Source organism: Pristiophorus japonicus, unplaced genomic scaffold (genome assembly GCF_044704955.1).
Source record: "Pristiophorus japonicus isolate sPriJap1 unplaced genomic scaffold, sPriJap1.hap1 HAP1_SCAFFOLD_534, whole genome shotgun sequence".
In the NCBI taxonomy this organism is placed as follows: domain Eukaryota; kingdom Metazoa; phylum Chordata; class Chondrichthyes; family Pristiophoridae; genus Pristiophorus; species Pristiophorus japonicus.
Window position 1 is genome coordinate 111,559 of NW_027254441.1, and position 13,755 is coordinate 125,313.

At 48.2% G+C, this 13,755-nt stretch overlaps 3 protein-coding genes across 6 annotated transcripts in view; 1 reads left to right on the top strand and 2 right to left on the bottom strand.

The window, feature by feature from the left end:
• LOC139254095 (zinc finger protein 239-like) overlaps nt 1–12,632 on the bottom strand; it is a 42,119-nt gene extending 29,487 nt beyond the window's left edge. Inside the window, exons 1-3 of one of the 3 annotated variants that reach the window (XM_070873642.1) lie at nt 11,623–12,632; nt 10,115–10,656; nt 2,745–2,925 (exon numbers count right to left, since the gene is read on the bottom strand). The gene's annotated coding sequence lies outside the window, so the exon portion shown is untranslated. The other 2 variants (XM_070873641.1, XM_070873643.1) reach the window with 2 other exon arrangements.
• The window catches only part of LOC139254096 (zinc finger protein 229-like), a 97,547-nt gene that overhangs the window by 44,169 nt on the left and 39,623 nt on the right, over nt 1–13,755 (top strand). The window contains exons 5-6 of one of the 2 annotated variants that reach the window (XM_070873644.1): nt 7,781–7,810; nt 7,895–8,025. The exons of the other annotated variant lie outside the window; for it this stretch is intronic. Of the exons in view, the coding sequence (XP_070729745.1) occupies nt 7,781–7,810; nt 7,895–8,025 (161 nt within the window). The remainder of the gene's footprint in view (nt 1–7,780; nt 7,811–7,894; nt 8,026–13,755) is intronic. 2 annotated transcript variants of the gene reach the window in all.
• Nucleotides 1–13,755, bottom strand: part of LOC139254094 (zinc finger protein 432-like) — a 157,446-nt gene that overhangs the window by 6,575 nt on the left and 137,116 nt on the right. The window lies entirely within an intron of this gene.

A 13,755-nucleotide genomic window follows, 5' to 3' on the forward strand; every position in this document is an offset into this window, starting at 1 on the left:
CGACAATGTGGATTTCGTCCCCGACGGGGCACAACGGACATGATCTTTGCAACGTGACAGCTGCAGGAAAAATGCAGGGAGCAGCTCCAGCCCTTATACATGGCCTTTCTCGATCTTACAAAGGCCTTTGACACTGTCAACCGCGAGGGTCTATGGAGCGTCCTCCTCCATTTCGGATGCCCCCAAAAGTTTGTCAACATCCTTCGCCTGCTTCACGATGACATGCAGGCCGTGATCCTTACCAACGGATCCATTACAGACCCAATTCACGTCCGGACCGGGGTCAAACAGGGCTGCGTTATCGCTCCAACCCTCTTCTCAATCTTCCTCGTTGCCACGCTCCACCTCACAATCAACAAGCTCCCCGGTGGAGTGGAACTAAACTACAGAACCAGTGGGAAGCTGTTTAACCTACGCCACCTCCAGGCCAGATCCAAGATCACCCCAACCTCTGTCGTGGCACTGCTATATGTGGACGATGCCTGCGTCTGGGCACATTCTGAAGCTGAAGTCCAGGATATAGTCAATGTATTCACTGAGGCATATGAAAGCATGGGCCTTACACTTAACATCCGTAAAACAAAGGTCCTCCACCAGCCTGTTACCGCTGCACAGCACTGCCCTCCAATCATCAAGATTCACGGCGCGGCCCTCGATAACATGGACCATTTCCCATATCTCGCGAGCCTCTCATCAACAAAGGCAGACATTGATGCGGAGATTCAACATTAACTCCAGTGCGCCAGTGCAGCCTACGGCCATCTGAGGAAAAGAGTGTTTGAAGACTAGGCCCTCAAATCTACCACCAAGCTCATGGTCTACAGGGCTGTAGTAATACCCGCCCTCCTGTATGGATCTGCGGCATGGACGATGTATAGACGGCACCTCAAGTCGCTGGAGCTATATCACCAATGATGTCTCCGCAAGATCCTGCAAATTCCCTGGGAGGACAGGCGCACCAACATCAGTGTCCTCGACCAGGCTAACATCCCCGATCTTTAAGCACTGAACACACTCGATCAACTTCGCTGGGCAGGCCACATAGTTTGCATGCCAGATACGAGACTCCCGAAGCAAATGCTTTATGCGTTGCTCCTTCATGGTAAACGAGCCAAAGGTGGGCAGCGGAAACATTATAAGGACACCCTCAAAGCCTCCCTGATAAAGTGCGGCATCACCACTGACACCTGGGAGGTCCTGGCCGAAGACCGCCCGAGGTGGAGAAAGTGCATCCGGGAGGGCGTTGAGCTCTTCGAGTCTCAACGCAAAGAGCGTGAAGAGGTCAAGCGCAGGCAGCGGAAGGAGCGCGCGGCCATCCAGCCCCACCGACCCCTTCCCTCGACGAATGTCTGTCTCACCTGCAACAGGGTCTGTGGCTCTCATATCGGACTGTTCAGCCATCAAAGAACTCACTTTGGGAGTGGAAGCAAGTCTTCCTCGATTCTGAGGGACTGCCTATGGGGATGATTCCTGGTCTATCTTTGTCCTTTTCCATATCCAACCTAAATCCAACTGAATTATGATCACTACCACCAAAATGCTCTCCCACTGATACCTCTTCCACCTGCCCAGCTTCATTCCCTAAAACAAAGTCCAGAACCACCCCCTCTCTTGTTGGACTTGTTACATACTGGCTAAAATGTTCTCCTGAATGCATTTTTAGAAATTCCGCACCCTCTATACCATTCACACTAATTCTATCCCAGTTAATATTAGGGCAGTTGAAATCCCCGACTATTACTGCCCTATTGTTTTTGCACCTGTCAGAAATGTGCCTATATATTTGCTCTTCTGGCTCCCTCTGACTGTTTGGGGGTCTATAATACATCCCCAGCAGTGTGACTGCCCCTTTTTTGTTTTTCAGTTCTCCCATGTGACCTGATTTGATGATCCTTCTGACATATCATCCCTCCTCACAGCTGTAATTGTTTCTTTAATCAATACTGTGACCACCCCCCCCTCCAATTTTATCCCCGTCTCTATCCCATCTGAAAACCCTGTAACCAGGAATGTTGAGCTGCCATACTTGCCCTTTCAGCCATGTCTCAGTAATAGTTATATTATACTCCCTCGTGTCTATCTGTGCTCTCAGCTCATCTGCCTTATTCCCATGATTCCTTGCATTGAAGTATATACCATTAAGCATTGCCAAACTGCCTTGTTGTCTATTTTGTAGCCCTTGTTTCCTCTGTATTCCAAATTCACTTTATACTTTTTTGATTTCCAATTTCAGCTTTGCTTCTCTCCGTTCTAAATCCACTCTCAGGTTCCCATCCTCCTGCCAAATAATTTAAACCCTCCTCAACCACACTACCAAACCCCACCATGAGGATATTGGTTCCGGCTATGTTGCCAAACACCTTAAATCCGTGTCCTCTGGTAACCGGTCCTTCTGACACTGAAAATTGGTTCTCCTTATGAAGAGGGTAGGTGAGCTGGAGGAGGTTACAGAGATAGGGAGAGGCGAGACCTTGCAGGGATTTGAACAAGAGGAGGAGTATTTTAAAGGCTGAAGCCACCAGCCATCTCCCCCAGTGCAGAATGTGACTCACTAGTAACAGGAAGGATTTTTGTTTAAGTACTAAAGATGCATAATGAGAGATCAATCTCTGTCCCTTTAACTAACAGTGACATGAGGGAAATGAATGACGTGTAAACACCTGGTCCACTTGGCACTGAAGTGACTGAATCTTGATTTAACTTTTAAAAGATAAATTGTTTAACAGAGGTTCACACAGACGCACCTGACAGGCTGACTCAGAATCCACCCCTCAAGCCCCGCGATTGGTTGCAGAACACGCTGCTCCCTTGACCCTCCCGCCTCTGAGCTCTCTTCCTGTTGGTTCCCAGGGCAATCAATCACCACTCGCCAACATTCCGCTGCCAGTTGAAGTTGAGGGGCTCAGAGGAAGAAATGAAATGAGGCTGTGAATTGATTCTCCTTATTAAGAGGATTGGTGGGCTGGAGGAGGTTACAGAGATAGGGAGAGGCGAGGCCTTGCAGGGATTTGAACAAGAGGAGGAGTATTTTAAAGGCTGAAGCCACCAGCCATCTCCCCCAGTGCAGAATGTGACTCACTAGTAACAGGAAGGATTTTAGAGAATCATGATTACATTTATAAACAAAACTATTTAAAGTCAAATCAAATGAATTGTTGCAATTAATATATTCTTTTTGGGCCAAGTGGGAAACAAGAGATGTGTGGGCTGTGCAGAGTGTCTGTGCCCGGTTACACAGCGTGTCCCTGGCTCTCCACTCCAAGTGCACATGTTTCAGCTCACATCCAACTGACTGGATAAACCTTGCCCATCTAAACCCCATCACACAAATATCAGCATTTGATGTTTAGTTATGTTAAACCTTTATAAAACACTGGTTCGGCCTCAGCTGACACACTGTGTTCAATTGTGGGCACCACACTTTCAGAAGGATGTCTACACCTTAGAGAGGGTGCAGAAGAGATTTACTAGAATGGTACCAAGGATGAGGGATCTCAGTTATGTGGAGATACTGGAGAAGCTGCGGTTATTCTCCTTGGGGCAGTAAAGGTTAAGAGGAGATTTGATAGAGTGTTCAAAATCATGAACAGTTTTAATAGACTAAATAAGGAGAAACACTTTCCTGTGGCAGAAGGGTCGGTAACCTGAGGACACAGAGTTCAGGTAATTGGCAAAAGGAGCAGAGGCGATATGAGGAAACATTGTATAAGCAGCGAGTTGTTGCAATCTGGAACGCATAGTCCATTAGACACTTCCAGGGCAGGTACAACAAGGGTTGGATACAGAGCTAAGCTCTCTCTACACTCTCCCATCAGACACTTCCAGGGCAGGTACAGCATGGGATAGATACATAGAAACATACAAATGTAGAAAATAGGTGCAGGAGTAGACCATGGCTGATCATTCACCTCAGTACCCATTTCCTGCTTTCTCTCCATACCACTTGATCCCTTTAGCCGTAAGGGCCATATCTAACTCCCTCTTGAATATATCCAAGGAACTGGCATCAACAACTCTCTGCGGTAGGGAATTCCACAGGTTAACAACTCTCAGTGAAGAAGTTTCTCCTCATCTCAGTCCTAAATGGCTTACCCCTTATCCTCAGACCATGTCCCCTGGTTCTGGACATCCCCAACATTGGGAACATTCTTCCTGCATCTAACCTGTCCAGTCCCGTCAGATTTTTTTATGTTTCTATGAGATTCCCTCGCATCCTTCTAAACTCCAGTGAATAAAGGCCCAGTCGATCCAGTCTCTCCTCATGTCAGTCCAGCCATCCCGGGAATCAGTCTGGTGAACCTTCGCTGCACTCCCTCAATAGCAAGAACATCCTTCCTCAGATTCGCAGACAAAAACTGAAAACAATATTCCAGGTGAGGCCTCACGAAGGCCCTGTACAACTGCAGTAAGACCTCCCTGCTCATATTCTCAAAATCCCGAGCTATGAATACCAACACACCATTTGCCTTCTTCACCACCTGCTGTACCTGTATGCCAACTTTCAATGACTGATGTACCATGACACCCAGGTCTCGTTGCACCTCCCCTTTTCCTAATCTACCACCATTCAGATAATATTCTGCCTTCATGTTTTTGCCCCCAAAGTGGATAACCTCACATTTATCCACATTATACTGCATCTGCCATGCATTTGGCCACTCACCTAACCTGTCCAAGTCACTTCGCAGCCTCTTAGCGTCCTCCTCACAGCTCACACCGCCACCCAGCTTAGTATCATCTGCAAATTTGGAGATATTACACTCAATTCCTTTATCCAAATCATTAATGTATATTGTAAATAGCTGGGGTATTTGTCTGCTGTTTGGTTCAGAGACATGGACCATCTACAGTAGACACCTCAAATCACTGGAGAAATACCAACAACGATGCCTCTGCAAGATCCTACAAATCCCCTGGGAGGACAGGCGCACCAACATTAGTGTCCTCGACCAGGCCAACATCCCCAGCATTGAAGCACTGACCACACTTGATCAGCTCCACTGGGCAGGCCACACTGTCCGCATGCCAGACATGACACTCCCAAAGCAAGCGCTCTACTCGGAACTCCTTCATGGCAAACGAGCCAAAGGTGGGCAGAGGAAACGTTATAGGGACACCCTCAAAGCCTCCCTGATAAAGTCCAACATCCCCACCGACACCTGGGAGTCCCTGGCCAAAGACCACCCCAAGTTGAGGAAGTGCATCCGGGAGGGCGCTGAACGCCTCAAGTCTCATCGCCGAGAGGATGCAGAAAACAAGCACAGGCAGCGGAAAGAATGTGTGGCAAACCTGTCCCACCCTCCCTTACCCTCAACGACTGTCTGTCCCACCTGTGGCAGGGACTGTGACTCTTGTATTGGACTGTTCAACCACCTAAGGACTCATTCTAAGAGCGGAAGCCAGTCGTCCTCGATTCCGAGGGACTACCTATGATGATGATTAGCATGGATAGAGAATTGGCTAACTAACAGAAAACAGAGAGTCGGGATAAATGATTCATTCTCGGGTTGGCAATCAGTAACTAGTGGGGTGCTGCAGGGATCAGTGCTGGGACCCCAACTATTTACAATCTATATTAATGACTTGGAAGAAGGGACCGAGCGTAACATAGCCAAGTTTGCTGACGATACAAAGATGGGAGGAAAAGCAATGTGCGAGGAGGACACAAAAAACCTGAAAAAGGACATAGACAGGCTAAGTGAGTGGGCAAAAATGTGGCAGATGGAGTATAATGTTGGAAAGTGTGAGGTTATGCACTTTGGCAGAAAAATAATCAAAGAGCAAGTTATTATTTAAATGGAGAAAAATTGCACAGTGCTGCAGTACAGTGGTACCTGGGGGTACTTGTGCATGAAACACAAAAGGTTGGTATGCAGGTACAGCAAGTGATCAGGAAGGCCAATGGAATCTTGGCCTTTATTGCAAAGGGGATGGAGTATAAAAGCAGGGAAGTCTTGCTGCAGTTGTACAGGGCATTGATGAGGACACACCTGGAATACTGCGTACAGTTTTGGTTTCCATGTTTACGAAAGGATATATTTGCTTTGAAGGCAGTTCCGAGAGGGTTCACTCGGTTGATTCTGGAGATGAGGGGGCTGACTTATGAGGAAAGGTTGAGAAGGTTGGGCCTCTTCTCAATGGAATTCAGAAGAATGAGAGGTGATCTTACCGAAACGTATAAAATTATGAGGGGGGGCTTGACAAGGTGGATGCAGAGAGAATGTTTCCACCGATAGGGGAGACTAGAACTAGGGGGCATAATCTTAGAATAAGGGTCCGCCCATTTAAAACTGAGATGAGGAGGAATTTCTTCTCTCAGAGGGTTGTAAATCTGTGGAATTCGCTACCTCAGAGAGCTGTGGAAGACGGGACATTGAATAAATTTAAGACAGAGATAGACAGTTTATTAACTGATAAGGGAATAAAGGGTTATAGGGAGCGCAGGGTATTGGACCCGAGTCCATGATCGGTATCAGCCATGATCGTGTTGGGTGGCGGAGCAGGCTCGAGGGGCAGTATGGCCTGCTGCTGCTCCTATTTCTTATATTCGTTTGTGCTTATGTTCTACACTCACTAATTAGACACTTCCAGGGCAGATACAGCACGGGTTAGATAGAGACAATCTCACTCTATACCTTCCCATCAATCACTCCCAGGGCAGGTACAGCATGGGTTAGATAGAGAAAATCTCACTCTATACCTTCCCATCAATCACTCCCAGGGCAGATGCAGCACAGTTTAGAGAGAGCAAAGCTTGCTCTGCAATTACCATCAAAAACTCACAGGGCAAGTATAGCATCATTTAGATAGAGTAAAGCTCCTAGATACACCATAAAGCTCCCTGTACCCTGGTCCGTCAAAAACGCCCACGGCTGGTACAGCACGGGTTAGATACAGAGTAAAGCTCCCTCTACACTGTACCATCCAAAAACTCCCAGGGATGGGACAGCTCATGTTAAATACAAAACAAAGATCCCTCTACATTGTCCTAGCAAGCATCCCCAGGGCAGGTACAGCAAGGGTTAGATATCGAGGAAAGCTCTCTCTACACTGTCCCAGCAAACATTCCCATGTTGATACAGCAAGAGCCAGATACACAGTAAAGCTCCCTCTACACTGTCGCATCATACACTCCCAGGACAGGTACAGCAAGGGTAAGATACAGAGTAAAGCTCCATCTGCACTGTTCCTTCAGGGGAGGAGGGGGAGGGGAACCAGTGAGTGTAGACCTGAACCCAGACAGAATTGGTGGTGAAATCTGGGAGTGGAGGAGAAACAGTCTAGAAATGTGTGTTGATTTGGATTTCAGCACAGCAGGAGGGACAATGTGTAGGACAGGGATTTACAGGTTTGGAAGAGCAAGAGTGGAAAGAATGTTCCATGGAAACTAGATGTGTCTATTCTGAATTTCTGTCTTGTACTGACAGTGATGAGTTTTGTTATCTCCTTTTACAGCGTGTTAGAAGGGGAGATTTTCAGACAGGAAACACAAACCAAACATCACGTCAAGAGCTGACGGAGTCAATCGATTCATCAGAACCTGAATATCATTGGCCTTTGAAAGTGGAAGGAGAAATGTTTGCCTGTTCTGTCTGTGGGAAAAGATATCAAACATCAGTGTGACTTGAAAGGCACTGAGACACACACACCCTAGTGAGAGTGTTCCAGTGCACTGCCTGTGGAAAGAGCTTTATCCAGTTACACAGCCTGAAAAAACATCACACCATTCACAACTGATCGTCCAACCATGGAGAGTCACAAGGATATCCGTACCATGGAGAAACCATGGAAATGTGGGGACTGTGGGAAGGTATTCAGAAAACCGTGAGAGCTGGAAATTCATCGACGCAGTCACACTGGGGAGAGGCCGTTCATCTGCCCTGTGTGGAGGAAGGGATTCATTGGGTCATCCCAACTTGTAACTCACCATAGAGTTCACACTGGGGAGAAACCGTTCACCTGCTCGGAGCGTGGGAAGGGATTCACTCGGTCATCCGACCTACTGACACACCAGCGAGTTCACAAGTGACTGCAGGGTTTGGAATCTGCTGTTATCGCTGCTGTTAATCACATCCCAACTGAACCACGTTCATTCTGACAGTTGGGGTTTGTTTCTGCTGATGTTAATAATCCTATAACTGGGCTGGACTTTAATATTCTGGATATATTGCTGATTGTGTTCTCGGGGCTGCAGTGTCCATTTAAGAAACACGGTGTGTTATCTTTCCCCTTAATTCAGCGACTCTCAACAGAAAGTTAGTTTGCAATAAAATTCTGAACTTTTACTTTAATCCTAAGTTGATCTTTGGTACAAAATCTACAATAGTATGAAAGTTTCCACTGAAGAACATCTCCAATTAGAAAGAGCTGGCTGACAATTCTTACTGACTTGCACATTACACACAGTGGCCCCTCCATTATCCACAAGAAGGGGAATGGGAATTGGTGGGGAATCAGTGTCCCCAAATGTTGCCCCTCCCGTCTAGTGTAGCAATCCCCTCGGCACGGGAAAAGAGACAAGTCCAGACCAAAAGTGTGCGCAGTACTCCAGCTGTGGTCTTACCAACGCCCTGTACAGGTGTAGCAGGACTTCCCTACTTTTATACTCCATCCCCCCTTGCAATAAAGGCCAGCATTCCATTTGCCTTCCTGATTGTTTGCTGTACATGCATGCTAACTTTTTGAGTTTCATGTATAAGAACGCCCAGATCTCTTTGTATTACAGCATTTTGTAATCGTCCTCATTTAAATAATAATTTTTTTTAATTTTTCCTTCCAAAGGGGATAACCTGACATTTTACCACATTATAGTCCATCTGCCAGATTTTTGCCCACTCACTGAGCCTATCCAAATCCCTTTGTAGATTCTTCGCATCCTCCTCACAACTTGCTTTCCACCTATCTTTGTATCAGCAGCAAATTTGGCTGCATTACACTAAGTCCCTTCATCCAAGTCATTAATATAAATTATAAATAGTTGAAGCCCCAGCACTGATCCCTGCAGCACACCACTAGTTACAGTTTGCCAACCTGAAAATGACCCATTTATCCTAACTCTCTGTTTTCTGTTACTTAGCCAATCCTCTATCCATGCTAATATATTACCCCCAAGCCCGTGAGCTCTTACCTTGTGCAGTAACCTTTTGTGTGGCACCTTATCGAATGCTTTCTGGAAATCCAAATATATGACATCAACGGGTTCTCCTTTATCCACTCTGCTCATTACATCCTCAAACAACTCCAGCAACTTTGTCAAACATGATTTCCCTTTCATAAAACCATGCTGACTCTGCTTGACTGCAATATGATTTTCTAAATGTCCTGTTACTACATCCTTAATGATGGACTCCAGTATTTTCCAATGACATGGTAGGCTAACTGGTCTATAGTTTCCTGCTTTCTGTCTCCATCTCTTAAATAGGAATGTAACATTTGCGGTTTTCCAGTCCGCTGGAGAATTCAGGGAATTTTGGTAGATTACAACCAGTGCATCCACTATCTCTGCAGCCACTTCTTTTCAGACCCGAGGATGCATGTCATCAGGTCCAGGGGACTTGTCCACCTTTAGTCCCATTAGTTTGCTTAGTACTTTATCTCTAGTGATAGTGACTGTTTTAAGTCCCCCCTCCCCGCACAATAGCTCCTTGATTATCAACCATTGAGATGTTTTTAGTGTCCTCTAACGTGAAGACCAATACAAAATATTGGTTCAAAATCTCTGCCATTTCCATGTTTCCCAATATTAATATTCCAGGCTCATCCTCTAAAGGACCAATGTTTACTTTAGCTACTCGGTTCCTTTTTATATACCTGTAGAAGCTTTTACTGATATTTCTTGCTAGTTTGCTCTCAACTGCTATCTTCTCTGTCATCATTTTTTTAATCGTCCTTTGCTGGTTTCTAACAATTTCCCAATCCTCTGGCCTCCACTGTCCTTCACAACACTATGTCTTTTTTTCAATTTGATACCATCCTTTACTTCCTTAGTTAGCCAGGGATGGTTCAGCCTTCTCTAAGCATCTTTATTTCTCACGAATAAATCTTTGCTGAGAGTTATGAAATATCTCCTTAAATGTTTGCCACTGCGTTTCTACAGTCTTACCCTTTAACATACTTTCCCAGTCCATGTGGTGTCAGTGACGCTGGTGTGCCGACAGGGTGGATGAGCGAGTGAATCCCTTCCCACACTCCGAGCAGAATGACCTCTCCCCGGTGTGACTGGAGTGATGAGTTTCCAACAGGGATGGGTAATTGAATCCCTTCCCACAGTCCCCACATTTCCACGGTTTCTCCATGGTGCGGGGTGTCCGTGTGTCTCTCCAGGTTGGACGATCAGTTGAAGCCTGGTCCCCACAGAACATGTGTACAGTTTCTCCTCACTGTGAATGGTGCGATGTTTTTTCAGGCTGTGTAACTGGTTAAAGCTCTTTCCACAGTAAGTGCACTGGAACAATCTCATTCGGGTGTGTATGTCTCGGTGCTTTTCCAGTCACACTGATATTTGAAATCTTTTCCCACAGGCAGAACAGGCAAACATTTCTCCTTACACTGTCAAAGGCCAATGATATTCAGGTCCTGATGAATCAAGTGACTCTGTCAGATCTTGATGTGGTTTGGTTTGAGTTTCCCGTCTGTAAATCCTCCCCTTCTAATACCCTGTAAAAGAGTTCACAAAAGTCATCACTGTAAGTCCAGGGCAGAAAATCAAAACAGACAATTCCAGCTTCCATGGAATATTCTTTCCTCTCTTGTTCCGACAAACATGTGATCCAATCGAATTAAAAGGCGCCAAAATAAGCAACAAAAGCAAAGGGAACCTTCCCAACTAAACCAGAATGTTGTTCCCAATGTGTATGAGATACTCCGTACCCTGAGGTGCCACCAGTCACGGAAGGCATCAAGGAACCAGTGCACACCGCATGTTCCCTCTCCAGGGCCATCCGGGCACCGACAAGACAAAAGACCACGAGAATTAGGCGCAGGAATCGGCCATACGGCCCCTCGGGCCTGCTCCGCCATTCAATATGATCATGGCTGAACTTCAACCTCAGCTCCACTTTCCTGCCTGATCTCCATATCCCTTGATTCCCCCAGAGTCCAACAATCTATCTATCTCAGCCTTGAATATACTAACACCTCAGCACCTACAGCCCTTTGGGGTGGATAATTCCAAAGATTTACAAACCTCTGAGTGAAGAAATTGCTCCTCATCTCAGTCTTATATGGCCAACCCCCTTATTCTGAGACTGTGGGCCCTATTTCTAGACTCTCCAGTCGAGGGAAACAACCTCTCAGCATCTACCCTGTCAGTCCCCCTCAGAATTTTACATGTTTCAATGAGATCCCCTCTTATTCTTCGAAACTCCGGAGCGTATAGGCCCATACTGCTCAATCCCTCCTCATAGGACAATTCCCCTATCCCGGGAATCAATCTGGTGAACCTTCATTGCACTCTCTCTAAGGCAAGTATATCCTTCCTCAGATAAGGAGACCAAAACTGTGCACAGTACTGCAGGTGTGGTTTCACCAAGGCCTTGTACAATTGTAGCAAGACTTCCTTACTCTTGTACTCCAACCCCCTGGCAATAAAGGCCCACATGCCTTCCTGATTGCTTGCCGTACCTGCATGCCAGCGCTCTGTGTTTCCTGTACGAGGACACCTGAATCTCTCTGAACACTAACATTTATTAGTTTTTCACCATTTAAAAAATATTGTTTTTCTATTCTTCCTACTAAAGTGAACAACCTCACATTTCCCCACATTATACTCCATCTGCCACCTTATTGCCCACTCTCTTGACCTGTCCATAATCCCTTTGCAGGCTCTTTGCGTCCTCCTCACAGCGTACTTTCCCACCTGGCTTTGTATCGTCAGCAAACGTGGATACATTGTACTTGATCCCTTCATCCAAGTCTTTAATATAGATTGTAAATAGCTGAGGCCAAAGCAAAGCTAAGACCAAAGCTGACCGATCCTTGCAGTACCCCACTAGTTACAGCCCGCCAACCGGAACATGTCCCGTGTATCCCGACTCTCTGTCCGTTAACCAATCCTCTATCCGTGCTAATATATTACCCCCAACTCCGTGAGCTCTCAATTAGCATTTTATGTGGCACATCAAATGCGTTTTGGAAATCCTGCAACATTACAGCCACTGGTTCCCCTTCATCCACCCTGCTGCTGACATCCTCAAAAAGCTTAATAAATGTATTAAAGACGATTTCCCTCCCACAAGACCATGTTGAGAGCAGACTGAGAGCCTGATTTTCTCAGTGCCCTGTTACACTTGTGTAGTAATGGATTGCAGCATTTCCCCCAAGGACTGATGTCAGACTAACTGGCCCCGAGTTGCCCGTTTTCTCTCTCCCTCCTTCCCTGACCGTGGAGGAGAGGCAGGCAGCCAGAGTGAGCCAGCCCCTGGGCCTGTCACCGCGGGGGGGGCAAACCCGGCCTCAGCCTGTGGGCTGTGATTGGGGCCTGAGGCCTACAGCGGGTGTGGGTGAAGCTCCCCGGCCCACCCGCGGGTCCACACCCTCCGCCGCCCCCACAATCTCCTCCCGCCTCCCCGAAGGGTCTGACCCACTCGAGCTCGGGGCAAACGCCGGAGCCGCAGGTTGTTGTTGGGGGCCTGAGGCCTACCCCGGGTGTTTAGAAAGCCTCCCCGCCGGTTCCGGGGCTTCCTGCTTCCTGCGCCGCCGCTTCCTCCTCCTCCCCGCTCCGGAACCTTCTCTCCGCCTCCGGCTGTTGGGAGGCGGGCGCACTCGAGGGGCACGTGACCCGGGCCCACGGCCTGATTGACAGGAGCTCCCGACCAATGGGGAGCGAGAACGCGGGAACAGTGGGCGGGCGGCCGAGGTTGACGCGCGCTGGAATGTGTGACATCATGAAAAGTGCAGACGTCATGACGTCAGTGCAACTTGGTTTTCCTGAGTGAGGGAGGCTGGGGGTCAAGGTTGATTTGATTCTGTGCTGACCCTTGACCTCCCTTGCTCCCCAGTGCAGACCAGGAGATGTTGCACATTCCAGCTGCTCACTGTGGGGGTTGTCAGCGGATCCCAGCCTGGGCTGCAGTTGGGGAGACTGCAGTTAACCTCAGTGCCCTGGGCTCCTGCTACTGATCACTGTCCACTCACCCCAGCAGCAAAGGCCAAGTCTGCAAAGGGGGCGTTGTTTTGGACTGTGATGCCCCCAAGGTTGAATAGGCTGCCAACAATCACTGCATACACTCACACATTGGCCCTTTGGATGGGGGCTAGGAGTGTGGGAAATTGCGCTCCGCTTCCATTGAGGAGTGGTAAGGCCAATTCTGCGGCGGGAACAGGACTTCCACGCTGGGGGCTAAAATTCCCGGCCCCTGAAGGCTGCCGCCCCCAAGATGAGAGCCTGTGTGGGGAGGCAGAGGGAAGTGGAGGGGAGACGGGGGCGGGGGATGGAGGGGAGAGTGGTGGAGGTGGGGGGGCGGAGAAACCCAGGGCGGGGGATGGGAGGGGCCACATTGCAGCGGAGGTCTGGGGGGGCGAAGTGTGTTGGAGGGGCGGACCTGGGGGCTCTGTGCCTCGGTGCGGGGAGTGTTCAGAGTGGGGTGGACGGGTTGACTGCGCAGATGGCGGTTGGTGGATGTGGTGTGGTTGGCATCGGGGGGGTGTGGCTCCGGGGTGGGCGGGGCTGGGGGCTCGACATCCGAGGGTGTTCGGCATTTGGGAAGGATTCTGACGGGAAGGGGCAGGTTGTGTGCGGGGGGAGTGTTCCCGGTG